The sequence below is a fragment of the Amblyomma americanum genome, chromosome 1, assembly GCF_052857255.1.
Source record: "Amblyomma americanum isolate KBUSLIRL-KWMA chromosome 1, ASM5285725v1, whole genome shotgun sequence".
Taxonomy (NCBI): Eukaryota; Metazoa; Arthropoda; class Arachnida; order Ixodida; family Ixodidae; genus Amblyomma; species Amblyomma americanum.
In genome coordinates this window covers 162,258,870-162,286,193 of record NC_135497.1, presented here as the reverse complement: position 1 = coordinate 162,286,193, position 27,324 = coordinate 162,258,870, and the positions used below count along the sequence as shown (strand labels likewise).

The 27,324-nt window shown below is 46.9% G+C and overlaps 1 protein-coding gene across 20 annotated transcripts in view; it reads left to right on the top strand.

The window, feature by feature from the left end:
* AP-1gamma (adaptor protein complex 1, gamma subunit) overlaps positions 1–27,324 on the top strand; it is a 141,466-nt gene that overhangs the window by 43,969 nt on the left and 70,173 nt on the right. For all 20 annotated transcript variants that reach the window (XM_077647541.1, XM_077647549.1, XM_077647556.1 and 17 more), the window contains 5 exons: positions 13,577–13,746; positions 16,049–16,189; positions 21,580–21,634; positions 21,707–21,925; positions 25,847–25,974. In XM_077647541.1, the coding sequence (XP_077503667.1) occupies positions 13,577–13,746; positions 16,049–16,189; positions 21,580–21,634; positions 21,707–21,925; positions 25,847–25,974 (713 nt within the window). The remainder of the gene's footprint in view (positions 1–13,576; positions 13,747–16,048; positions 16,190–21,579; positions 21,635–21,706; positions 21,926–25,846; positions 25,975–27,324) is intronic.

Genomic DNA, 27,324 nt, shown 5'->3' with positions numbered 1-27,324 from the left:
TTCGGATAGCATCTTTGGAAAAAAAAAGAAGACTGGTAAGGTTTCTTTCGACCCTGTGGCGCCATGATTGTCAATATTAGGGATAGAAATGAAGTATCATTTGCACCATACCCGTGCCAGGTAAGGGTTCAGAAAAAAAAATGGGGGACACACACTTTAAGCTCTGCCTTAAGAGTATGGTGTGATAGATATAATGGGTTAATGCCATATGTGTGGTATTGGCAATTCCGGACTTTACATTGTAGATCCCTGGGAGTCATCATACCACTCCTGGCACAGTGGTGCAGCCGTTAAGCAATGCACACTGCCATGTGATGGCAGATGCTGCCACTGGTGGGGCTTGTGCGGCCCTGGTTGCTCTTCCTGAGCAACCTCTCGCGGCCGTCATTAATTTAACTGCCACCTGCCGTGGTGGTCAGTTTGCTTACAATCCGGTGGGCAGGATGTGATCATGCCACAAGGTCACGTGACCTATGTGGCTCACCTCCGGCCGCTCTGGCTGTGAGGCTTTAAACGGACTTAAAGCCGATGCCGGGAAGTTTTTTTTACGTTGGGGTGGTAACACTCTCGCGTTGAAATTGCAACTGCTCACTTACCCGAGTGGTACGACTAGTGAGCAGCTCTAGTGTGAATTATTAATGCAGAGAAGCATAACATTGTGACGATTATGCTCATTTCTGGTGTGGGAAAGTTACAGTGAATGCTTTTATGGTATGAGGAACGTGTGAGCCCAGACTTGTGGATCTTGTTGCGCTGCTCTGTTTCAGGCAATGTCCAAAATGCGCTCCTCTGCTCTACCCGCTGCACGTTTGCTGGCTCTGGCCTCCCACATACGTGCAGTGTTCTGAGCATACTGCTTCCTCTGTGACCTTTTCGGAATGCAGCTGATGTGCCACATTGGTTCTTGTAATTTTAGCATCACTGCGACAGTCACTGCTGTGCATGCGCGTGTACACAGCTGCTAGTCACGTGTGAATCGTGAGTGCCAGCTTTCAAGAACATATATGTGCTTGGGCATCTGCTCTCGTCACACGCTGCCACTTGTCTCCCCCACTTTCGTGCCCTCCCCTTCTCTTTCCCTATCTAAGACAGGAATGGGAGTGAGGAGGGCATGTGCATGGACGGAGCTGATGGCTATGTGTAACCCGGGGAAAGAACCCAAGACAACTGGCACTGTAAAAAGCATGCACTTGCATGCAAGTAGAGAGGCTGAGAAACACACAAACATGTTCAAGTACTCAAAATGCTGAGTTATTTTTGCCTAACTTGTATAATCAAAACTAAAAACTTAGGAGTACAGTGTTATCATGCTACAGTAGAGTCTTGTGAATGCGAAGTGTGCTGCAATGTGGGAAATCGTTGAATTGAGCTGATGTTTTAGTTATCCAAAAAAGAAGCAAGCTGAAGAAGGCAAGTAATAGTTTAACTCTGTGCAGTGCTTTGGAGCTGTCACCAGTGAACTGAAAAAAACTGCAGTTTCCAGAAATAGTGATGTGATGAACTGCTGCTTAAGTAGGAGCTCTGGTGAACTTGCTGTGGTTGCCTTCTTTGCCAGTCATGGAAATTATGGTTACACCAGCTTCAATACCTCAGGAATATATTTGTGCATCTCCCTCAGTCCTGCTCAGTGATTGGTAAAGCTTGTCACCAGTTGTCTGCAAAGCTTTTCCTAAGGCTCGCTGTTTCTTGCTTGATAAAGCATGGAGCATTGCATAATTCTGCATTTTTGAGCATGTTGACTGCTTATCAGTACTAGTCCTAGTTAGTTAGCGCACCTTTTAAGCCTGCCTTTAGTTGCAGGAAAATTCCCCACTGACTGCCTGGACAATGTGGCTGTGTGGCATCACCTTAACTTGTGCCAGTACCACTGTTGGCTGATTTTGAAAGGTTTTTTTTTTTTTTGCATGGTGAAATATGGTGCACATTAAAAATTCCTGGGGATTTAAATTGATTCCCCTTACTCCACAACAGCCCTCAGCTATAACTTTTTGTACGAAAATTTATTAATTGCCTATAAGCAGCACTGGCATACGAATAACTAAAATAACAAATAGTCTGTGTGTGGCATGTGCTTTTTAATTCGCTTTCCTTTGCACTTTTGCATTTCAGAGTATTTGAGTTTCAGGAAAGTTGCAAAATTATTAATGGCACTACTGTAGAATCTCGGTGATACGAATCTCTAGGGGTCACAAAAAAATTTGTATCATCCAAAATGAACACAACTCATATGTAAAAGCATTGTAGAGGCATTCATGCAGTTCTGTTTATGGCTGACGGAATTTATTTACTGCCGCATGCCACTGCTCACTTTTCACGGTATGTACAGCGCAACTGGCTATCACGACGTTGGCAATGTGCGGGCTGTGTGGCTTCACTCACTGCTTGCAATCCGTACCACATAACTAGCGAATACGAAGTCTGCGTGCACGGGCAGCGCACCACTGCTCGGTGCTTGTGGTCTGTACCACATGACTAGTGATTGTGAAGTCGGCGATATACGGGGACATTGCTTCATGCTCGAGGGTGCTGTTGCGGCTCACGCGTTTGTATCATCCGTAATGGCACGGGAGAGTATTCGAACATGTGAAATTCTGCACACTGCACAGTGCACTCCAGCTGGAAAATTTTATGAATTTGTATCATCCCAAAATTCATATGAATCCAAAATTTGTGCCATCCGTGTTCGTATCATGAAGGCTCTACTGTATCTTGCACTTGTAACAGCACTGAACTTGGTCTTTCGTTGTCAGGCTGATTGTCAGTATTGGGCAAATGCTCACATGCATGGCAATGCTGAATTTGCATCCATATACCACTGTGCGGCCTTATTGGCCTGATTGGGTCCACTAAAACAAACAAGTTTATGGTCATTGTGAGTGAGCTGATTTTGGCGTGGCTGCTCCACACTTGTTGGCATGGCTGCTCCACACTTGCTGATCGATAAGCCAAATTTAGCCTGGCAGCTGACTTGTGATGCTTTGAGTGCCATGATGCAGTTGACTGGGTGTAGATATGGATGAAAGTGGCTTCATGAATGCACAAGGGGAAAAGGTGAACAGGTGTAAGTGCTGCTAGCTAATTCAAGCATTGTTCTGGGTCACCGTAGCAGAAGACTTTAAAGTTCCACACAATAAGTGAATGATGGCAGAGAAAGCTGAGTGACCACCTGTGCAGGAGCATTTACCCCCACATTGTTCTGCAGCAGTGGTTTTCAACCTTCACAGATAGGGGCAAGGCAAGCTGCAAGAGGCCATGAAGCTAGCCTGTGCAGTAGCACCTTGTACAGCAGAGCCCTGCATGTATACCTTATTCAGGCATGCTTACCTCACTGCGGCAGTGTTACTGCATCAGGAGCAGCAACAAAATTCATACCCACTTGTACAGAACAAAGCACCACTTAGCTTTTTCCGGAAAGTTTCTCTGTCTGGAGCAGTCTGCCGCTCTTTTGAACATATGCTTTAATCATCAACTTCGAAGTTGAAGAAAAATTTGTTTCTGGACCAGGACGAATTTTTATTGGACTGTATTTTTATTTTGACTACTAAGTTTCTGTGAAAGTTACGTAGCTTTTCTTTGTAGCAGTATGGCTGCACTTTAGCTGATGCTAGTGATCATGGAGAGGTGCAGCTCAAAGGAAACAAGGACGACATAGACACAAAGGAAACAGGAGGAGCGCTGCACCTCCCCATGATGCCTCTCCGACTGGCCCACAGGAAGGTACTACGGTCGAGCCCACTTATAATGAACCTGACAGTCACAGGAATCGTGTTCGTTGTATCCGACGTTCGTAGCAAGTGGACTTCCCCTGTTATAGCGAAAAATGCACTCAGGCAAAAGTGACATTCATTTCATGAAACAGTTTGTTATGCACGTCAGTTTCTTCGTGCAGGCCCTGAACAGTTCTGTCCAAGCTGTCCAGAGTAGTCATATGCTTCTGTCTGAAATCATTTCTGCTAACGAGGTGATTTATGGATGCAACATTGCTAATTACAACTTGAGCATTCATGGCACTTTGTGGAAGGTCGGCCACCGGGTCTACGACCCTCGACAAAGCTGTACGGATGCAGCGATGAAGCTAGCAGTGAAGTTGGAAAAGCGATTGGAAGACGCCCACCATGTGACCGGCTGGGCCAGCAAGGATTGCCATGTGACTGGCAGTCAGTGTTCTCAGATAGCTGCCATTGGTTGATCACCAACTGTGGGTAGTCTCGCTTTCCACGCTGCCTGTCTTTTGCGCGCACCACGCTTCTGCTTCCACTTTTGACCAACTGGCACATGCATGAACCCACTGAATCTGCAGCCTGTCAGTGCGCACTTGGCTGGTGGGTTCAATGCTGACTTTTTATTGGATGTTTTTTTGGTTGTCATGTTGTTTTGGAAAGGTGGCGGGGGTGTCACGGAGGCCAGGAAATGTTTTTCGGTCTCCGTGCTCGTGTGAAGCGCTCATTTTTCGAATGCAGAGCTGAACTTATGGTGCCTCCTCGTTCGCTCTAACCGAGTTCAGTTGTCAAGGTCGTTCATTACATCTGAGACGTAGTGCCATTGCTCTGGTACATATCTTGACGGTAGCACCACCCACGTTTGTAATAACTGAGCGTTCTTTGTTACTGCGGCCGTTATAGGTGGGCTTGACTGTAATGGATGCTAGTGAGTCGGCACTTTGTCTTGTCTTAAAGCATCACTAGTGAACATGAAAAGGCCATGTGCAGGGCACCACTTGTGTTGTGGGCAAATTTGGTGTTTCTCACTTATCTCATGATCTGTCTTTCCCTGTTTAGCACCCTGCTTGTGTTGCAGGCATACCGTAAAAACCGGACTATAGGTCGGGCCGGAATATTGGTCGACCCCCCCAACTAACCAATTCTAAAAATGAAAAAAATCTTTTTCAGTGGCGAAAGTACCGTAAGACACCCTTACCTTGAAACAAATGCGACTTGACCGGTTGCACAACGGTGACAGTATTTATTTTCATTTGAATGCTGCTCGTATGTACACCCGCCCAATTTTTTAACAGTAGTATCTCGCACCTGGTCGACCTGCGTGTCTGTTTCTGGCACACAGAAGTACGGCACCTTAGAGCAAAGCCGTTCCTCTTCATGAATTGCCGCACCCAGGACGGCGCGCCCTTGAATTGAGCCCTCGCGAGTCTAGAGGCACGCGTTATCTCTACCGCTTTCATGCGGATGCATTCGGCAGTCACAGGCAGCGATCTTGCACACAGCGCAACCTTTCCTTCCAATTCTGGATACGCTGCGGTCCGCCCACGAAATGATGTTTTCTTCTGGTTGCTGCAAGTTGTAATATGCAGCTTCTGCTTCCGCCAATACTGAATGCTCTTTTTGGATACTCCCAATTCACGCTGTGCTGCCAGGTTGCCGTGAGCTTCCGCGTACTCAATCGCATTTTTCTTGAAGGCAACTGTGAATTGCCGCTGGCTTCCGCTCATTTTTAAACAAAATGTGAAAAAGCAGCCTTTAACCAAACAACGGAAACGCAAAGTGGCGGTGTGACAACATCGCCATGCCGCACTGCTGCTAATGGCGATGGTAATGGAGGCTGTTAACTTCAGCCGTCCATTGTTGCAAGACTTACGTAGTTTTTCCGCTGATGACCGGTATATAAGAGGGGGTCGACTTTTCGCCATGGTTTTTTGAAAAAAAAGTTCGACCTATATTCCGGTTTTTACGGTAGTTACTGCTTTTAGTTCGGTTCTTGAGCCATTCTTTTGCATTTGGTCTACAGTGTGCTGTGTTGCATGCCCCTGCTTGCAGCCTGTACTAATGGGACAAAAATAACTTGACCCCCCCCCCCCTCCTTTAGTTCTAAACCGTGCCACATTGCATGCAGGCACCACCTGATGATGCACTCCTTGTGTTGAGGCAGCACCGGTCTTGACACCAGGAGTGCATCGTCATGTGGCACCCACATGCAGTTTAGCACAGCTCGGAACTTGGAAGGGGGAGGGGAGGGCTCAGGTACTTTTATCCCCACTAGTAGATAACTCCTGCACCAAGAAGATATCTGGACATAGTACTGGCTTTGTTTGCAAAACACGATGAGTAGCTTATATTTCTTCATGACAACATTCAGTAAACTCTTGCCACGTAAACGAAATCATATTGTCGCAACACCCCCCCCACCTGCGGTACATTAGTGGAGTGGGAGAGGTTGCTTCTTCCAACCTCGCGCTATATTCTTTTACAACACTATTTTCAAGAAGCAAAAGTATGTAAAAGTGGGTGGCCTAGTGGGTGGCTACGTGTCTGCTTCTAGCTCTGTGTTTTCGCTTTTCGCTGTCTTCTCGTGTGTGGCGAGGGTCGGACAGTGCCCTCCGTGAGATCGAATGCTGACGACGCCCCTGCGGAGAAATTCCCGGCAAGGTGGGCGCATTCTCAAGTGAGAAAACCCAACCGGAACCCTCAGGGGCAAGCTAGGCTTAGCTCGGCAGCAGCGAGGCCGCGCTACGTGTCTGCACGGATTCTGCGTTGTCGACGACAGCTACGCGGATGCCCGCTGTGTTGCCACCTGACGCAGCCTCCACGTCCACGCAATCGTCAGTGCCTCCGGGCCTCCAGCCTGCGCCGTCTTCCGATGCTACGACTTTGGCCTGTGACATGGACTGCTCCAACGCCTCCCTGCCCGTGACACTCCCTCAAGAAACTGTGCCCGTCGCGCCGGTTCAGTATTCCCACCAAGGGCCGTCACCAGCGTCTGAGCCTCCTCCACAGATGCCTCCCGTGAGTCAAGGCTCTCTTCCGCCTGCGGCGAACTCGTTTCGCGTTACCATCAAGCCTACATTGCACTTTGATATGACTGCCATCTCTGCCCGGAATGTTCAAGCCACAATTGACCACGCTCTTGGCTCTTCGAACTACTGCGGGTTTGTCGTCCATCGCCCATCGAACACCATCACGGTAAACTTGCCATCCTTGATGGACGCCCAGAAAATGTGTGCAGTTACGCGGATCCCCCTGGATGACAGCAAGCATGTCCCGGTGCCTCTGGTCCTGACACCCTCCGCTGCATGGTTTATCATGTCGACAGCACGAGCCCGCCCGAGGAGGTGCGCGCAAATATTCGCTGCCCAACTCACGTAGTACTGCAAGCACGGCCTATGGGGCGCCGGGGCTCATACCTGCTCATCCTGCAAGGTTCGTTGACTCTCCCAAAGTACCTTACCTACTACGGTACGATCGTCAAACCACAGCCCTTCCGACCTCGTCGTATTTTTTGTTATCACTGTTACAAAGAAGGACATATGCAAAATACCTGCCCTAATCCAGCAGCTGTGGCCGACATGAATGAACCAACAGCTCCTTGTGCCCTGTGCAAATCGCCGGACCATGACATTCGCTCCCCCGTTTGTCCAAAGAAGAAGCAAGCGAAGAAGTTTCACAAGTCGCCTGCAAAAATGAATGTTCCTACAAGTAATCGCTTTGCAGCTCTCGCATGTGACAACGACTTCCCTGAACTTCCTTTATCTGAGCCTGCTGCTCACCATACATCTCCTCACCAGCGTACATATGCACAAGCGGCTCACCTTCCCGGATCAAATGGTACGCCAAAACGTCCTGTGCATCCATCACATGTGGATACCACAGATGAAGACACAGCTTTAGACAATGCAATCGCGGAGGCTCGCCGCCAACTAGAAGAACTCACCCAGCGCCGGGAACAGTGTCGTTCTCAATCCTCTCGAAGAATTCTAATAACTCGGGAGCAATCATCAGAGGAATCACCTCGAGTAAGCACTGGGCCACAATCGGGTGCCGACCACCTGTTAGCTATGACTACCCGACAGTGGATAAGATATTAGCGCTGATGAAGCAGGTGACATCCCTCATCGTGGAAGCTCTTCTGCCTCGTCATGGATAGCGCATCATCATCTATGGTGGTGCAGTGGAACTGTCGACGATTCGCTAATAAGGCCTCTGAAGTGAACATCCGGCTTCGCGACGGAAAGCTGAAGGCATGGGCGTTCCTACTGCAAGAGCATAATGCACTTCCACGCCTTTCAGGTTTCTGCGCATACCATTCACCCTCTATCCCTGATCGCCGTTGCACCGCCTCCTCCCTCAGCCCATGTAAATCTGCAATTTATATTCACAGTTCAGTTCCGCACACACCGCTCGACCTTTCACGGTGGTGCAACACACGTCAAGAGGTTGCCGCCCTTCTCGTAAAACCTGCACGCACACCCCTTGTCCTCGTTTCTTTTTATAGTCGTCCCGGCTCCGCATCTCCCAATCTGGGATGGGTTCGTTTTCTACGTTCTACCAACTCGGGTATCCCTATTCTAGTTGGTGGTGACTTCAACGGCGCACACACTGCGTGGGGTTACCCATCGGATTCCTGAAGGGGTGCACACATCCAAGGGAGCTTTTCGGATCATTCCTTTCAACTTTTAAACCACCCGATTACTTCTACCCGCCCACAAGGTGGCCCGTATTCACCTGATTTGATTTGGTGGTTAGGCCCCGGTAACCCTCGTTGGGCTGTTGATTCTGATACTTGGGGTAGCGATCACAGCCCTATTTTTATCTCCCTCACACCTACTCAGCCCCTCTTCAGCACTGTCTACTCTCTCTGCTGTTCTCGCTACTCACACTATTACCACTGCTCTAAATGAAGACGACCCAAACCCGGACATGCATCTCTTGAATCTGTGGGCTCTTCGTCGCCAGGCGGATCTTTACGCTACTCGTCACCCCGATGACCCATTGGCTCTTCCTACTCTTCACCGCACGGGCGCGGCACTATGCAAAGCGGCTAGGCAGGCAACGCTGGGCTGCATGGTGTGCTCGCCTGTCCTTTACGCAGGGCTATCGACATCTTTAAGAGTATTTCACGCCATGGAGCGCCCTTCTCAGGTTGCAGATTACACAGAGAGCATTCGCCTTGCGCTAAATGTGGATGAGGACACATTTGCACAACAAGCGACCCGTCAATTTTTTCCAAACCATGACTGTAACGCTACGTCTCTACCTGACTTATCGGTTACAGAGCCCTCTTCTGACCTCACCATGGCAGAGCTGCTGGCCTCCATTGAACATTTAAAAACTACTACTACTCCCGGGCACGACGGCATACCTAACTCCTTGTTCCGTAACTTGGAAGAGAGGGCTTTGCAAACCCTACTTGATACTTTTAACGAAGTGTGGCTTTCTGGCGTCATGCCGGAAGACTGGAAGCATTCTATTGTGGTTCCAATACCCAAGTCAAGTCAGCCTCCAGTCTCTCTTGACCCTTCGTCCAATTTCCCTTATGCCTACCATCTGCAAGCTTTATGAAAACATTCTAGCCGCACGCTTGTCGTGGTGGCTGGAATCCCATGATTGTTACCCAGATTCCCAAATTGGTTTCTGCCCACAAATTGGAACGGAGGACGGCCTTGCTACTTTGGCTGCTGACGTGCTTGACCACTCTCCACAGAGTCACCTTGTACGAACCGTAATCGCTACACACATAACAAAGGCATATGTTAACATCCTTCACTCTGCCATTCTTGCCTCCCTTCAAACTCTCGGTCTCCCTCACCGGTTCCTCCTCTCCATTCACGCTTTTTTAGTAAATCGAACCTTCAGCGTACGTGTCCACAGAAAGCCCTTTGGTAACTTCACTTCCAATAGAGGAGTGCCACAGGGCTCCGTTCTCGCTCCCACATTATTTAATGTGGCTTTAATTCCTCTTGTTCGAGCCCTAGAGACCATCCCTTCTATCCGCGTGCTTGCGTATGCCGATGATGTAACCTTGTGGTGCTGTCATCCAGATGCGTCTATTCATCAGTCGGTCCTTCAGCACGCGCTGGATGTATTGACATCTCGCCTCCCACCTCTGGGTCTAACACTCTCTCCTACTAAATTATGTTTCATTCGCATTGGAAATAAAGCCGGCTTATCGGAAGCTCCCCCTTTAAATTTTACGGTACGTAATTCTCTGATTCCTCAGGTAGAAACTGTTCGTATTCTTGGTCTTCTCCTTCATACATCTGGGACTGGCACCCCGTGGCTGACAGCCACCCGTAAATCGGCTCACGCTACTCTCGGTCTGATTCGTCGCATAGCTATGCGCTCTGGTGGTGCACGTGCTCATACGGCCCGCCAGCTTGTGCACTCTATCCTTCAGCCACGGATAGTATATCAGGCACAATTTCAACGTCTCACCCGCAGACCGTGGGACTCCCTTGAAGCTATCAATCGTGAGGCTATGTGTGTCATAACATATCTGCCTCGTTTAACACCCATACCTGGGCTACAGGAGTTCGCCCAACTTAATACACTCAGTCAACTCATCGACCAACGGGTGGCAAATAGAGCTCGAAAACAGTCTCTCCAACTTCGTCGTTTAAAGACGCTTCCTCCGTGGTCATATTGCCAGCTCACTGACAATCGCCTCACTGTTTCCCCGTCGGTATCAGTAGCGTATCTGCTTGAAGGGTGCATATTGTACACGGATGCATCACATTCTGCAGAGAGGGGAGTTACTGCTTTGTATAGTCCATCTCATCCGCATCTGAACTCTCCCGCGACGTATACTGCGGATACGTGCACTCCCCTGGCATTGGAACTTCAAGCCATTTTTAATGTCATTGCTTCCCTTCCGCTCGTTCCAACATTCAATACAGTTCATATTTACACCGACTCCCGTGCATTGTTAAACAGCTTAAGGCTGTTTGACGGACATTCCAGATTTCACAATCAATTCATGTGCTCTGCGCAAAGTATCCATGTCCTGTGCGCTTACACTGGATTCGTGGTCATGCCCAGGATCCACATAACATTCAAGCGGATGCTATGACTCATCTTCACACATCAGACGACCCGCCACCTTCCCCTCTTCCCCCAGGTCCGTTCCTGTCCCATGTTTCCGATTCCGAAGTGAACACGCGCTCTAATTCCTCCGTGTTCGCACCCTCTCCCCCATAGTCTTACTCGGCAGGAGGAGGTACCCGTGCGCCGGATTCGGGCAGGGGCGGCTCTGACACCATCTGTCCGTCATCGGTGGCGTGCCAAAGATCTGCCAGCACCTGACAGGTGCCCTCACTGTAGCGCTGCACCGGACATTTGTGATGTGCGGCACTTGTTGTGGACGTGCGCAGTGATGGCTGCTATAAGAAAACGGCTCCTCAGGGAGGTTGGCCTGCGGTGGAACCGCGAAAGTGACTACGTGAAGTGGACTATGGAAAACCGTTTCATTAGCAACCTCTGCAACTACCTCAGCGCAACGGGTCTTCACTCCTTCTTTTCACTTTCTATCCCGTGCATTCCTTCCCTCTTTCCTTTTTTCAACTTATGCCTCATGGCACACTTCTCAAATAAAAAAAAATGTAAAAGTGCACAAGTATTGTATTTCTGTACAGCAAGTCTACTTCTTTTCATGGTCGGTTTTGCAAAAAACATCTCTATTTGTTATCTAAGCTAATGGTATTTGTGTTCAAAAATAGCGTGTTATTTGATTTGATCCCAATTTTTAGTTTTCGTATTTGCATTGCCACCAAAAATATATATTTATACATCTCTGGAGAAGTCTTGTACACAGCGAGCCTCATTCTCATTGCTAGTCTCATTTACAAACAAGATATCAGACAAAAATGTGACACATGGGCATGTTTTAATGTGTAGTGCGCCAGCCCTCGCTGGCACAATGTGCGCGTGCTTCTTTCCCATGCCTCCAGCAACGTGAGGTGGACACTGTTGTGGTTGGAGCCTGTGCTGTCACTTGAAACTATCCAGACCAAGCAGACAGCACTGCGCGCGCTCAGACGTATGGCACGCTCTTTCTTTCTTCTCTCTTTTTCCCTCTTGCATCGCTCCCCACCCTAGCTTCATTTTCACACAGAATAAGCTGTCGAACTGCACAGACGTCTCGTCTTATCTGAGAATCTTTGAACAGCTTACGCCCTACAAATATTTTTTCCAAAACAACAGTGGCTGTATAAAGTCATCATTTTACTTCTGCCAGAATGTCAAGTACTCATTGATAAAGTTGACCCTTAGTTATTTTTCCAGTTAGCATTCAGATTATTTGGGAAGCCTTTTTGAATGAAGTACAGTGGCTTGGTATCGCTTTTTTCACCTACGAAATACCTTCGCATATGGCAGAAAATTCTGATGCCTTGACGTTTAGGCTCATCAAATAGGTATTTGCAAATCCACCTATTATTTCTCTGGCTATCTTTTTGGTCGTGGTTAAGACCCCCTAACTTTCTGTAGTGGAGCAGTCCAAATTCTGCAGAAGAATGCGTGAAATGCTGCGAATGCAGGATTAAGAATCCATAATATGCTGCGGGAAGCATAAGATGCATGAAAGAAACGTTTTTTTTTTTTTTTTGAGCACGCGCCTTGCATGGTGCAGAGGTCCATCTTCTAAAATTGTAGGTAACTGTTGTAGCTCAGCATCAAGTAACATTTCGTGTTATCTTCACTCGAAGAAAGGCACTTGTCTGCTACAAGATCTCCATAACGACTGCTGTAGAAAAGAGTGTTGAGGTCACTTCTTCCATTTAGGCCCTGAAATACAGGACATAGAAATCTTCACCTTGTTCCTCTTGCTTAGAAAGAAATGGTGTGAGGTCTCCAACCTTTCTTCTGGTAGAAACCTTAGTTTCAGTGGATCCTTCTTTTGCTAGGGTTGTCCTGAATGGTTTGGGATTTCTTTATAACCAGCATAAAATTTCTTTACTAAATTTCACACATTGCGAACGTCAAACTTGCGGCCCGGTGCGCAGTTCGTTTCTTCGGTGTAAAGAATGACAGCCATCTTGAATGTAGCCGTGAACGAGCGCTGGTCGCTTACTGGACCCGGAGCACAAATGACGAAGCACTACATTAAAAACTTGTGAAACATGGCCGGCCGTAGTCAAATGCGCCAGAGCCAAAGAGAAACTACGCCTGAGCCGTCGGCTTTTCTGGCGTCTACCGACACTCCCCAGCGCTGCTGCAGTTCCGAGGGGGGGTGCTGCTGCGATTGGAACAACGGCCCTTCCATCAACTATCGACGCACCCTTGAGCGGCGAGTGCGAGGTTGAAAGTAAAAAAAACAAACTTGGACGACATCTGTTAAGAGTAGGACACGAATGCGTTATCGGGCCGCCACCGCTTATCAACAGACGCAATCTATGGCCACGTGTGGGGAGTGGACTGGTGCTGGTTTGCTGTTTATCGATAGCCACCATCGGCCGCCTCGTGCGGGGTGCGGATGCGGGTTCTGCGCGTTGACATAGCAGCTGCTCAAGGCCAGCACCAAGAGTGATGCGACGGAGCCGTGCAGCAAAAATGCAACCTTGCTGTAGTATGCCTGATATCTCGTTTGTTGCCTTTACCTTTATTTATGGTGCAATGCTTTGGTTTCGATTTTAAGTCGACCCCCCCCCCCCCCCCCCCCACTTCGGATTTAAAAATTTTTAAAAATAGATCTACTTACAATCATATAATTACGGTATGTGTTCTTCATTTGCTTTGTGTGTGTGCGTGCATGCATGCATGCATTCGCTCATTAACATGGTGTTCTCTTGCTGTGTGCGTTGCAGTTGTATTCTGTGAGTTGCATTAGGTAAATTGCTGTTTCTACTTGACAGGTTCTGGGGGTAAACATTCTGGGCAGGTTTCTCCTCAACACGGACAAGAACATTCGCTATGTGGCTCTCAACACATTGCTCCGGACAGTGCATGCTGACTACACAGCAGTTCAGAGACACCGCAATACCATCCTAGATTGCCTCAAGGATCCTGATGTTTCAATTCGCAGGTATGCCTACTGTGTTCCAACTGTATTGAATATTTCATTGTTTTTCTTGTGCCATTTTGCATGGATTTATTGCGATTGTCATCTGCATTTTTTTTTATGAAGGATTAAAAACATGGCACATTCAGTTACATTGTTTTTTATAGAAAATAAAAAGCATGTGAAACATAAGTTAAGCTTTGAAACAGACATCTCTGAATTTCTGTGGTCAATTTTAAAATGAACTGGAAATTCCAGGCAAAGTTTTAATGAGTACCTTAAAAACCCTCATATATTAAGGACCTGCTTATACTGTTGATATTGGATGTATCGAATTATTGATTGTATCGAACTGTCTGAATGACCCCTCGAAAATCCGATGCAAAAATATGGAGGTTTTGTTCGCATTTAAAGTTCTGCTGTTCAGAGGAACATTCAACAGAATGAACTGCGCGTTGTGCCCGTGCAAGTGGCGCTTCTCCTAACGGCGCTTCCATGATCACCTTTTGCTCACGGAGCCAGGTCAGCTGCGCAGCCTTAGGCGTCTGCTGGCAACGCTAGAGCTGTAAAACTGTGTGACGAGGTGAATGTGGAATGTGCTTGAGGGTGGCGTTCAGTATGGCATGCTTCTTTTTAACGCGGCGTTGGTGTCGTGCGGTGAAGCCAGCGTTCGGAGCACTGGTTGTCATGCGGTGAAGCCAGCCTAGCTGACGAAGACTTGTGTCAACTCTCGCATGGCCCGTTTTGCCACTGAAGGCGATGCAGAAATTAACTGTACCCTAACTTTAATTGTGACATTACTGCACTTATAGTGTACCGATAATATAATTAGACCTCCTATGATCGGTGGTGGCTTCTCCCAAAGCAGGAAGCGGGCATGGGTGCATCATATCTTATTCACCCTTCTGGGTTACAGATAAACTTATTTGTTGCTGTGTTTTATATCTTGAATTTATCGATATATCGAACTATTTCGCGATACATTTTGAATATGATATATCTTGGATCGACTAATGCGAGGTGTAATTTGGGTATAGCGAAAACAAGAAAAAAGTTTTTATCCATGCACAATATGAGTAAGGAAAGCTCATTGAAAGCATTTATTTGCACTGTATTTTGCGCTTGATCAGGAGAATCGACATGCATTTGCAAGGCTTACGCACTGCACTTGTGCGTCCAGCGCCACTCCGTGCCAGGCGTCAAAAAGGGGCATTCATCTCTTTTTTCCTGGTGCTAGCTCGCTCCCCCTCTCGCGCTAACACACTTGATCAGAAAATTTCACACCATGAAGAAAAGAGCAGCTGAGACTCACCCTGGCACTCACGGAAGTTGTGTGGTCCTCCGATTGTTGTAAACTGGTGTGCCGCTTTCGGCGCACGTGTGAGATGGCAGTGCAGGCGCTGATATCTGTCATGTACAGATCTGGGCTCCTGCTCACCTCTCGTACCGCATGCATGTGCAGACGGGCTCCAGCATGCGCTCAGGCATGGCGTATATGGTTGGAAAGTGTCTTCGGAGCCAGTGCTTTAGTGTTAGTTGTTGTTCGATGTACTGCCTTCCGAGAGTCCCTTGTCAGAGGTATCTTTCCATAGAAACTTATCTTTGGTACCGTCGAACATGTTCCGAGTCCCGCATTTCTTGAAAGTGCAGCCCATGAGGTTCTTGGGAATGCAAGTCCAATCATCCATGATCCAGCTGCAGAGCGTGGCAGGGGAGGCTTGGTTCAGCCATCCACTGGCAGTAACTGCAAGATTTCATTACCTCATCCGGTTCTTTCAGCAGCTGCCATTACTTTACTCTTACAAGTAGCCACGTACTCTTTTCGTGGCCCTAATATCATGCGAGGTGTGGTTGTTGTGCTTCCTCTAGCATGGCCGTCGTGAGGTCAGCGTGGTGAAATGGCACTGAAATTGAAAGCACTGAAACAGCCAGCTGACACATCCGCTAGATAGTGTCTCTTCTCGCTGGAAGCCTGATAGTGATAGCACTGAATAGTAACGAAACCGGAACTGCAGATTTGGGATGAAAATTGCTTGGATCTGCATATAAAACAAAGTGGAAGTTTGGCATGCTAAATCCCAGAAAAAAACCTTCTATTATACGTGGGCTTTTACGGTATGTTCGGTCATTTCAAAAGGATGCTGTTGTTTTACATGTGTCTGATACTGTGCAAAGTGACCGGTATAAAGTTACCTCACTACTGCATTCTGCCTATAGTCTGAACTTGGCAGAAATGATAGCGTGTGAAAATTTCAAACAAGTTTTAAAAGTTGGCAGTACTTTTAAACACTGCTTGCATGATGTCTTGTTTGCTTTTCTCTTCTAGGCGTGCACTGGAGCTGTGCTTTGCCCTCATCAACATGCAAAACATCCGAGCCATGACGAAAGAGCTGCTGGTGTTCTTGGAGAAGGCTGACCCCGAGTTCAAAGCCCTCTGTTCTTCAAACCTTTTCATAGCTGCAGAAATGTTAGTTTGAATCCCATTCCACTTGCTGTGATTACGCAGCTGCTTGCACATCACTGCTGCTTGACTCGCTGTATCTACTTTTCTTGGCTGCATTTAAACCTTCAGCATGACAGGGTGCAGTAGCACCATTGCTAATATTAATAGCTTTGGTAGCCCTTAAAAAAACTGTTATGAGGCTTTCATTTACCATGCTGTGTTTGCCCTATCGCAGCGTGCATTCAGTGCTTTGGCCACATACACGCAATATTTGTTCTTGATTTTCAGCCTATCCTGATGTGCATGACAACACAGAATGAGACAGGTACCGTAAAAACCGGAATATAGGTCGAACTTTTTTTCAAAAAACCATGGTGAAAAGTCGACCCCCGTCTTATATACCGGTCATTGGCGGAAAAAATACGGAAGTCTTGCAACAATGGGTGGCTGAAGTCAACAGCCTCCATCGCCATCAGCAGCAGTGCCACCATTTTGCGTTTCAGTAGATGCAAAGCGGAAGCTAACGGCAATTTACCGTCGCCTTTATGAAAAACACGGTTGAGTACGAGGAAGCTCACGGGAACCTGGCGGCACAGCGCGAATTTGGAGTATCCGAAAAGAGCATTCAGTACTGGCGGAGGCAGAAGCTGCGTATTACAACTTGCAGCAACCAGAAGAAAACATTTCGTGGGCAGACCGTAGTGTATCGAGAATAGGAAGGAAACGTTGCGCTGCGAGCGAGATCGCTGCCTGTGACTGCCGAATGCATCCGCGTGAAAGCGGCAGAGATCGCGCGTGCCTCTAGACTCACGAGGGCGCAATTCAAAGGCTCGCCATCCTGGTTGCGGCGATTCATGAAGAGGAGGGCTTTGCTCTACGGCGCCGTACTTGCCTGTGCCAGAAACAAACACGCGGGCCGATTGGTGCGCGATATTGTTAAAAAATTTGCCGGGTGTACATAAAAGCAGCATTTAAATGAAATTAAATACTGTCACCATTGTGCAACCTCTCGAGTCGCATTTGTTTCAAAGTAAGGATGTCTTTCGGTACTTTTCCCATTGAAAAATATCTTTTTCATTTTTAGAATTGGTTAGTTAGGGGGTCGACCTATATTCCGGTCCGACCTATAGTCCGGTTTTTACGGTAGGTACACGCAAGTGTTAACCTCGAATGCTCATCTTTCCACTTCTTTTCTGTGGTCTCCTAACACAAACAACTGCATTTATTAGGATTGGAAGATAATCTAAAGTGCAAGCTTTATGTATACTTATGAAGGAAGCTTGTTTTCGGTGACTGTTGGCTTTCTTCATATGTATGTCATAACGAGCCCCTCATTTCCATTCCTTTGTCTGCTCAAAAGCTGCTTGCATGTCCCACACCCATACAAATGGTAAAATTGCACTCAGAATGACTCTAGGAATTGAATGGCGTCGCTTTCACGCTGTTTCAACCTCTAGCTTTACGTAAAAATGGGGTGCACATTTGTACGTAAAAGAGGTCTCAAGCGTGGTATGTATCCATACCTCAGCCAGCCTCAAGAATTTTTCAAAACATTTCTATTTCCCACCAGAAGGAAACTCGAACTGCGAACCCATGCTTGTAAAAACACATAGAACACCAAGGAAGCCTCTTAGCAAAAGATAAAAGCACATTGAATGGTTTGCTTGATAGCTGGGTAGTATTCAGCACACAAAAATATGATATATAGTTGCACCATTTCCAGTTTGCAGGCACTTGAAGCAAGTGGGACAAAGTTCAAGTTCAGCTGCCACGATTGCTCAGTGGTTATGGTGCTCGGCTGCTAACCCAAAAGACTCGTGTTCGATCCCGGTTGCAGCAGTCTCATTTCGATGGCAGCAAAATGCTTGAGACCCATGTATTGTATGATGTTGGTGTGCGTAACACAGCGCCAGGTGGTCGAAATTGTCTGGAGCCTTCCACTATGGTGTCTCGTATAGCATGAATCACTTTGGGATAAAACCAAAACCAAACACTTCAAGTCCACTTGAGATATAAAAACTTTTTTACTGCTGCTTACTTTAACGTGTCAGCGGCTGGGCTTTGCTGAGTGTACACTAATCGGCAGTGTATAGTAACTATTTGTGCATAGCGGCCTCAGCATCTTCATATGCAGCTGTGCATACACTTCTGGTGCCAGAAGAGCCGGGTCTTTTCTCCGCTTTAGCCCGAACGTCAGCCTTGCTCATAAATGGTGCTCAGTGTGGTTCTTTTAATCTTGTACGCTACGTCAACTTTGGATTCTTCTCACCTTGCTCAACTCGGTTGATAATTCCCACTTTCATGGAAAAGAAGAGGTTCTTCTGTTTCGTGGCTGCCATCACGCACGCACAGAGACAGTGAAAACTATGCAAAATTTCCGATGGCAGCGTGACGCACCTCAGGTGCTAACTGCATCAGAAAGCGGGCACAACTTGCGCACTACGAGTTGGCTGGGTACGTGCTCGCTGCAAATTTGCATCTTTATTGGTCTGCACACATTAAGTAGCACCATGGGACCCGCCGGTTTATTCAGAAAAGCTGACCTCTTGGAACCACCGTGGTGGCTCAATGGTTATGGTGCTTGGCTGCTGACGAAAGACACGGGTTCGGTCCCGATAGCACCGGTTGCATTTTGATGGAGGGGAAATGTTAGAGGCCTATGTACTGTGCAGTGTCGGTGCATGTTAAAGAATCCCAGGTGGCTGAAATTAATCGGGGCCTGCACTATGGCGTCCCACATAATCTGTCAATTTTGGACGTTAAACCCCATAAACCCACGCTATCCTCTGGAGATGTGCTGAGGGAAAGCAAGCTTCTTGAGTCGGCTGGAGTTGACCGAAGTTCGATTGGACTTGCGAGGAAGCTAACCCTTGAAGATGTGTTGAGAAAAAGCCAGCTTCCTGAGTTGTCCAGTGTTGCCCGAAGTTATATCGGATGTGATGGCTAATTTTTGTACGATAAGGGTGTATATTTTACTATATGTTCACGTTGTAGCCTTACGGTGCCCAGAAATTGTTTGATATTAAGGGTAGTTCAGTATAATTGGGTTCGGCTGTGGTACTTTCTGATACAGGACGAATGTTACTTGTGACGCTTAGTGCAGCGCATGCACGCACACACGCACATATAAATTATGTGGCAGAGGCCATCAACAACAGAAAGTAAAAGCACGTCCACGCAAATGTGCATGCTGCTCGCGTGACCTGCAGTCCACCAGGCCGCGCAAACCAACAGATGGTTCCTGGTGCCGAGAGTAAGAACGCACCCGCAGCCGACATGCAGTGGTAAAAAAATCTGCTCTATAATTAGTTAAACACTGTAGAGGTCATTAAAATTGTGTAGAGAGCATACGGTTTTGATCATACTAGCAAATAATTGCGGGTCTAGATATTGTCAAAGATCCTGACAGACATAATCGGTGTGCACACATGCTGTGTGGCACAGTCTACTGGTGGTTTAGAAGTGTGAATAGCAGTACAATGATGACAGTAATGCCACTACAACGTATCAGTGGCAGGAAAGTTTGCAGAGCCTGGGATGGTAAACTGTATTTACATGATTGCAAGTCGACCCATTTTTCAAAATTTGAAAATCCAAAGGGGGAAGGGGTCGACTAACAATCTAAACCAAAGCATGACAGTATAAATAAAGGCAAGACAAACGAGATATCAGCCATGCTACTTCGTGGTTGCATTTCTGCTGCACACTCCGGCGCATCGCTCTTGGTGCTGGCCTTGAGCAACTGCTATGTCAATGCGCAAAACCGGCATCCCCTCCCCGCGTGTAGCAGCCGATGGCAGCCATTGATAAGCAGCAAACCGGCACCCCCGACTCCCCACACGGGGCTGCAGATTGTGGCTGCTAATAAGCGGCGGCGGCCCGATAACGCATTCGCTTTCTACTCTTTCTTTTTTGCTTTCATCTGTGCACTTGGCACTCAAGGGAGCAGCAATAGTTGATGGAAGGGCCACTGTTCCATTTGGAGCGGCATCGCCACTCGGAACGGCAGTGGTGCCGCGGAGTGTCGGTAGCCGACGGAAGAGCCAACGCCACTCACACATAGTTTCTCTTTGGCTCTGACGCATCTGTTGGCCACGTTTCACAAGTTTTAATGTAGTGCTTTGTCAGTTGTCATTTGTGCTCCCGGTCCTGAAGTGATAGGCGCTCGTTCACGGCTACATTCGAGATGGCTGCAATGTTTTACGCCAAAGAAACGAACAACTGTGTGGCAGCTGCAGCGAGGCAAAATTTTCGGCTGTTCCACGTGATGTCGTGATGTGGCTGTTTGCAAAGGGCGGGATTTCGCTGCACGGCGGCGATAGAACGACGTACTGTGGGACCACAGCAGGTCTAGTGAGGACGATGGCGCAAGTGTGGACAAGTAGTGCAGTGTTTAATACATTTTCATTTTGGAATGTGCCCATGGACACACTCGCACGTGGCAGCCGATAAGTGGCAGCCGCAGGATAATGCTATCTTGTTCTGTTATTAAAGCCCAAGTTTAAACGACCTCCTCAAGTTTTTTTTGCTTTTTTCTAAAATGTGATGTGGGGGGTCGACTTACAATTGAGTCGACTTACATTCGTGTAAATGGGGTAACATAACAAACCACAAGCCTATTCCATGCCATTTTTAATTTCCTGCCCTTTTTGATTTTCTGAAGTGACACCATGCCCCACGTTCACGCTTGGTTATTGGCTGAAGCCTAGGGCATGGCGTCACTCCAATGAATGGTAAAGGAAACATGGAAATTGAAACATGGAATCGATTTCGGAAGGAATTGTTATATTATACTCACCCCGAGCTTGCGTTTAAAGGAGCCACACAACTGTCTAGAGCTTTCGAACAGTGTGCTACAGCGTGCGATGGCTACATTTGTTGCTGCTACCACAATGCATACAAAATTGCATGAATGACGAGATACTGTTTCAGGCCATGGGACACTCATTACAGACGCCGGCATACTTCACAGGGCTCTTTCCAAGGGTACAGAATCATTAGAAGAGTACAGCAAACAGGTTTCTTAGTGCAACTAAAGCAAAAAAAAAAAATTGATAGGTACAGCTATTGCGTATGCTTATGTCTTGGTAAGCCATGTTAAATAACTTCAAAAATTTAACACTGCTTTGACTTTTGCTACATTCATGCTGTGCACTTTTGGGACATGAATGAAAAAAAGGTTGTGGTGACATGTGGTGACAAACTCTGATGCATTACAGGCACAAATTCGTGTGTGCTTTTCCAGTGTGATACGCTCATGGGCTTCAACTTATTGTGCTGTTTGTTTGCTGCTTGCTTACCCCACAAAATAGCTGTATTGCTGAAATTACTATGGCGCCATTTATGAACTATTCTAAAGATCCAAATGCACTTTTATTTGACTTTATTTCTTTTCTTTTTTCTCATCACATCAGGTATTCGCCCTCGAAACGGTGGCACATTGACACCATGATCAAAGTTTTGACAACAGTGAGTATTTGATTTTCTTGGGCTTCTGTGGGTACCTTGGCATAGGTACTAAGGTTTTGTGTTCTTGCACAGGCGGGCAACTACGTACGGGATGATGTCGTAGGCAGCCTCATTCAGCTCATCTCGGAAACTAGCTCTCTTCACACATACACAGTACAGCAGCTGTGGCGGCAGGTTTCCCAAGAAGACTTCTGTCCACGGCAGCCTCTGGCCCAAGTGGCTTGCTGGTGTCTTGGCGAGTTTGGGGACCTGCTCAACTCTGCTGAAGGGTCCGATGCAGATCCTGTCAACGTGAGTCCCTAGCCCTACTGTTTTCTGCTTGTGGTCAAGTGCTTGGTCAGTAGTACCAGCTGCAGTTATGAAGCTAAGCATGTAGGTAAATGAATTTGCCCCGACGGAATTGCATACTTGTGGCTACAAGCAGTATGCAGAGTATTTTTGGGCTTGAAACATTTTATGATCAGTGTGTCATTCTGGTACAAGAGGCTTCAGTGAGGACTGCAAGTGGCCATCTTTTCTCATAGTGGCTGACATTATTGGTTTGTGAAGCACGCAGACAGCAACCCTATTCATTATTATTGAAGTGTGCACGTTGGGGGCCTTGCCAAAATCATGTTTTATAATTGTAACTGTGCATGACTGTGCTAAATTGTACCAGACTTTGTAATATTTATTTTCAAGGAAAAGTATGGGCGTTCTATATAATTGAAAATAAGTGAATTGTAATTCTGAGCATACCTGTTCTTTGGCAACTGCATTTGAGAAGGCAATATGGTGTACTGCACCTAAAAGCAGTTAATTTCTGAGCACCTTATCATTTATTAGCATCCCCCCAAAAAAAGAGCGCTTATAGCTACAATACAGTAGACTCCCTCTGAGACTATTTTGAAGGGAGCAGAAGATTTGTTTGCCGTATCAGAAGTTCGTGTTAAAGGGCCACAGAAAGGGGTGTTTGAGCTTGACTTTAAAATGCTTGCACTATGTTGAGTACAAGCCACCGAGCATCCATGCCGCGTACTAGACCTCAAAAGCGAGCGGGAAATTTGCAATACATTTTTAAAATTGGCGCTTTCGCACCTCGCAGCGACGTGTGGTGCTGGGCCTTCACACGAAAACATGGCATACGACGTCACGTCTTGCAAATGACGTCAGCAGCCGGGGCTTACCATTGGTTCACAGCACCAAATTTTTTCAGACGTCACGCGCTACCGCGGCTGCAGCCACTCCGCATGCGGCAGAGGTACGGGTGGGGCCGAGTAGGTTGGGCCAGTGAAGGCACGCTGCCGTTTTGGCATGTGAGAGGAGAGGGAACGGCACGAAGACGCGGAAGTTTAAATTTTGTCTGCATGTAACTCAGCTTCCACAAAACGCATTAAAATAATTCTTGCTGGGTGATAGTTATGAACCATCGTCTTTGAACATCCCAGACATATCGCAACTCTATTGACAGCCCCTTTCTGGGTCCCTTTAACAGAACTGCCTCCCCAAAAAGATCTGTATGCTCATTATGCATGCCAAAAAATGTGTTACATGAAAACAGTGAATGAAAAACCTTGCAACGAGAGGGTACCGTATTTACTCACATAATTTGTGCACTTTTTATTTTTAAGTTAGGGCTTCAAAAAGGGGGTGCACAAATTATGCGAAAATTTTCTGAGCACGTCCTAGAAAACATTACAGAGGTCATAACACGCAATGTATACTGTATTTTGCTACCTATACATAGACCAGGCCCCCATCTCGCATCTCTCCTTGGTTAAAAAAAAAGTTGACTCCAAATGTAACACAAGTACCTCCTCCCGCCCCGCCACATTATGTAGTTTCCCGCAGGATGGCATGACGACGTGCACAGCTCAGAGCAATAAACGTGAAACGATACAATCACAAAGCTGGCAGTAGGAGGCAAAGGAGATGACGGGCGTGATAAAACGGCACCCTCGAGTGTGGCCCGGCTGACTAGCTGCAAAGCCGACAGGACACTGTTCAGTAGTTTAGGACTGAGGTGCGCGTGCAACTGATCGTCCGGGAAAGCGACTGCCAGCGTGCAGATGAACGCTGTATAATGCGTGCCCTTGCCACTTGCAACTTTTGCGTTCGCACATGGTGACGCTGCCTCGCCGGTCTTCGCAAGCCTGCCTTGCGCACAGCCGCGTACATGCTGGTGGTCTGGCGCAGCAGAGCGTAAAAAGTCGTAAAAAGTCCGGGTAAAAAGTCGTGGGTGTGCAAATTATGGTCACATTGTCCTACTTGAAAACAGCATTGGTCTAGCTTTCTTCTTTTCACCGTTCCTCTCCTTTTCTCTCACTCCCTTCTGCAGCCACTGCTATCTTTTTTTTTTTTTGCTTCTTAGTTGATTTTTGAGGCTCCAAGTGCACTGAAGTTTTCCAGCTGGGTAGCTGTGCACCTCTCTTACCTTGTTTCTTCCACAGTATAGCAGTTATTAACTCTGCAAGCAGGTGCACCATGTGCCTTTCTGTCCATTGCCGGCAGTGCCTATGTGGCGCAGATATCTGGCCTTCTCTACGCCGTGTTAATGTGTATTGTGATGCCATCATTTAAAAATTCGGCAAGGAGTTGGAGTTTCTTGGTTTGACGTGATTATGGCTTTTGTCTTTGCGGTTGTTGCGCATGGCCTTTGTTGTCGAAGGAAGGAGGCGTTTGTGCAATAAACCAGTTTTTAGTCTGCGCTTGTCTCGTGTGATTCTTCTCTCTTGTCCCGTCCTTTTTGCGCAGTTATTCATTGTTTCCATAAAACCACTGTACTTGAGCAAATTGTAGAAAAAACCACTGTGCTTGAATTATGTTTTGTTTTACTGGGTCAGCTGCATCGCATTGAGGATATCAGAAGCCATGGGAGGCAGGGAAGCATTTCTTATGCAGTGGCTGTTGCAGAAGAGCCATGATATATACGTTTCATGACGATCTGAGCGTGGCTCAGTTTCGTGATCACGTCACCACCCTCTGCATGGGCCTTGTGGGGCCTTCGCCATCTTTATGCACGGTGCCCACTTGGGGAAATGGGGGGTGGTGTCATACCCTGCATGCACCCGCCTCTTCTCGCTTCGTGCAATTTTTGCGGTAATCGGGCGGGACTCAGGGTCGTGAAGACACCCAAAATGCTTTGAAACCCCTCTCAGATGCCACACACAGCCGGAAGGTGAGAGCCCGTATGTAGCGTGGGCTCGGGACACTGCCAACGAACACGGTGTTCGATAACATTAGCAGATCTGAGCCCACACATTTGATACACAAAATGAGACAGCATTTCAGACAGTCGGTGCAATGAGGGAGGCTCTTAGGTAGTAATATTTTTTTTTTTTTTTGCTACTGCCAAACGCTTATGTTTCCAAAATGGAACATTTACATTAAACCCACTGCCAGTGAAAGACACACAGGCTTTAGTTCTTCAGTTTTCTTTTATGAAATCGCTAACTATTGTCCTGTTTTGTTGATGTGAACATTTTTTTTTTTTCCCCTGCGATAGTGATCTGCAAATATTCAGCCGTGACGGAGGCCCAACATATGTCCATTTATCAGTAATAATATATTATAGTTGCAATGTTTTCCACAATCATCATGCACTGTGCAAAAACAAAATTTTCGGGGAAAGGTGTGTTCTGAAGGGAAATAAAAAAAATTGAGTTTCACGTGTTCCACTTTTGGAATATTGGCAAGTAAGAGGTTAACTGGCAAGTGCATATTTAGATGCATGCGTCTGACACAGTCGTCGTGGGCAGTGAGTTTACAGGTGATGCTCATTTTCTTTGGAAAAAGCAAACCATGAAGACTAACTGCTTCTGCCTGTCAAAACTAATATTAACTGTGTCCAAATAAGTCCAGTTTTTGGTTGTTTGCAACAGGTGGCAGGAATCGCTAAGTGCACAGCATGGAACCTTGAAAGTAGTGCAGGTCGCCCTCTGTGAGTGGCACAAGTGTCCCCTCAGTGCCACACCCTGCTTCAAGACATACCACACACAAAAAACATAAAGAGCGAAAGAATAATTTTGAGGTGTCATAATACACAATCATGAGTGTCAAGGCAATACTAAATGGGTTTTGTTTGTTCTGCATAGGAAATGTGCTTATTTCCGGCAAAAAACTCTTCGTGGTGTGGTAGGCAGTGGAGATAATAACCTGCTTTTGGCATTGCTAGTTGTTTGGAAGTTTGTGTGGAAGAAGTGGCTAGCATTATTTTGCTTGGCTTCTTTTCAGGTTACTGAAGATGAAATTGTAGACTTTTATGAGAAGATGCTGAGCAACAATCAAGTGCTGCTTGTGACAAAGGAATATGCAGTTACATCTCTAATGAAATTAAGTGTGCGATTTGCGTCGTCTGCACCGTGAGTTTTGTTTTCTCCTGTGCGTGTTCTGTTGCCTGTGTCAACACCATCGGCTACAGCATTTGCCACATTACATGCATTTGTGTACGTGTTTATAATTTAAACATCATGCATTTAAATACTTTATGGCATAGCAAAGCTTTGCTACGGTTTTTAGCTACCAGCTTTTTTTACTGCTCATTAAGTAAAGTTCATTGTCTGAAAACTTTGTTCTTATTCCTATCTCTTTTAAATGGCACATTACCAATGATGTTGCAGGTATGCCTGTTCGTTGTATACCGTATAAACGTATGTAAGGGCTGCAATTGATTTGAGGGCCAGTTTTCGGGGTGCGATCCATACATGCGATGTGCGAAAAAAAAACTTTAAAAAAATAAAAACACACCAATCAGGGAATGAGCGGCATGTATCCTACGTTCAGTTGTCACTCGCCGAGTATTCAGTAGACTCCGAGCAGGTGCTGTGCTCTGGTGCATGCTCATCCCACAAGTCGTGTAGCATGTCTGCTGTCAACGCATAGCTGTTGTTCCGTGCTTCCATCACATAGCAGAGCAGCTCTTCTTCCATTTCAGGAAACTTGCTTGACTTGCCTCGGAAAGCGCACTTTTTTCGCTTGTGTTCCTTAATGCATCCTTTTGGTTGCACCATCGTTGGACGCACTTCTGAGCCACGTCGAATTTTCTGCCCACCGCACGTTTGCCATATTTGAGAGCAAACTCCCAGCCGTGTAGCTATTAAGGTGCTTGCCCATTGTGCTAAAACTGCAACGCTCGGCAGCAGCATGCGGAAGCCACAACTGCGCTGAACTAACACGCTACCACAACTCCCATGCTTTTGATAGCCACAAAAAGCTGGAGTTGATGATACTGATGCCGATATGGATAGCAAGAGGTTGCGGTGGTGTAAAAAGTTGATGATGATGAGCCGCGTCCACAGGCGCCATCCGTGGGCGGCACCTGGAAGCTCTTGTGCGCGTGCGTGGCATCCGCATCAAGCGCACCATTGTTCGCAGCTAGAGCTGATCGCGGAGGACACGGTGCGTGCATTTCAAAGGCTACTCCTGCGTGGGTCGTGGAAAGTTAGGGTGCGGCCCTTGCACAGTTTTTTTTTTTTTTAATATGGCCCATACAAGGGTGCGGCCCTTACACGTGTTTATACGGCATGTGTACAGCCAGATTGCTAATACTCTGTCCTTTCACCCCCTTACCCTCTATGATTACAGTCAAACCCGCATATATCGAACTCGCAAAAAAAAAAAAAAACGGAATTAGTTCAATATATTGTGTAATTCGATATAGAACGTTTAAAGAAATTGACAATGTACAAAACGCGCCTCATTAAGAAGTGTTC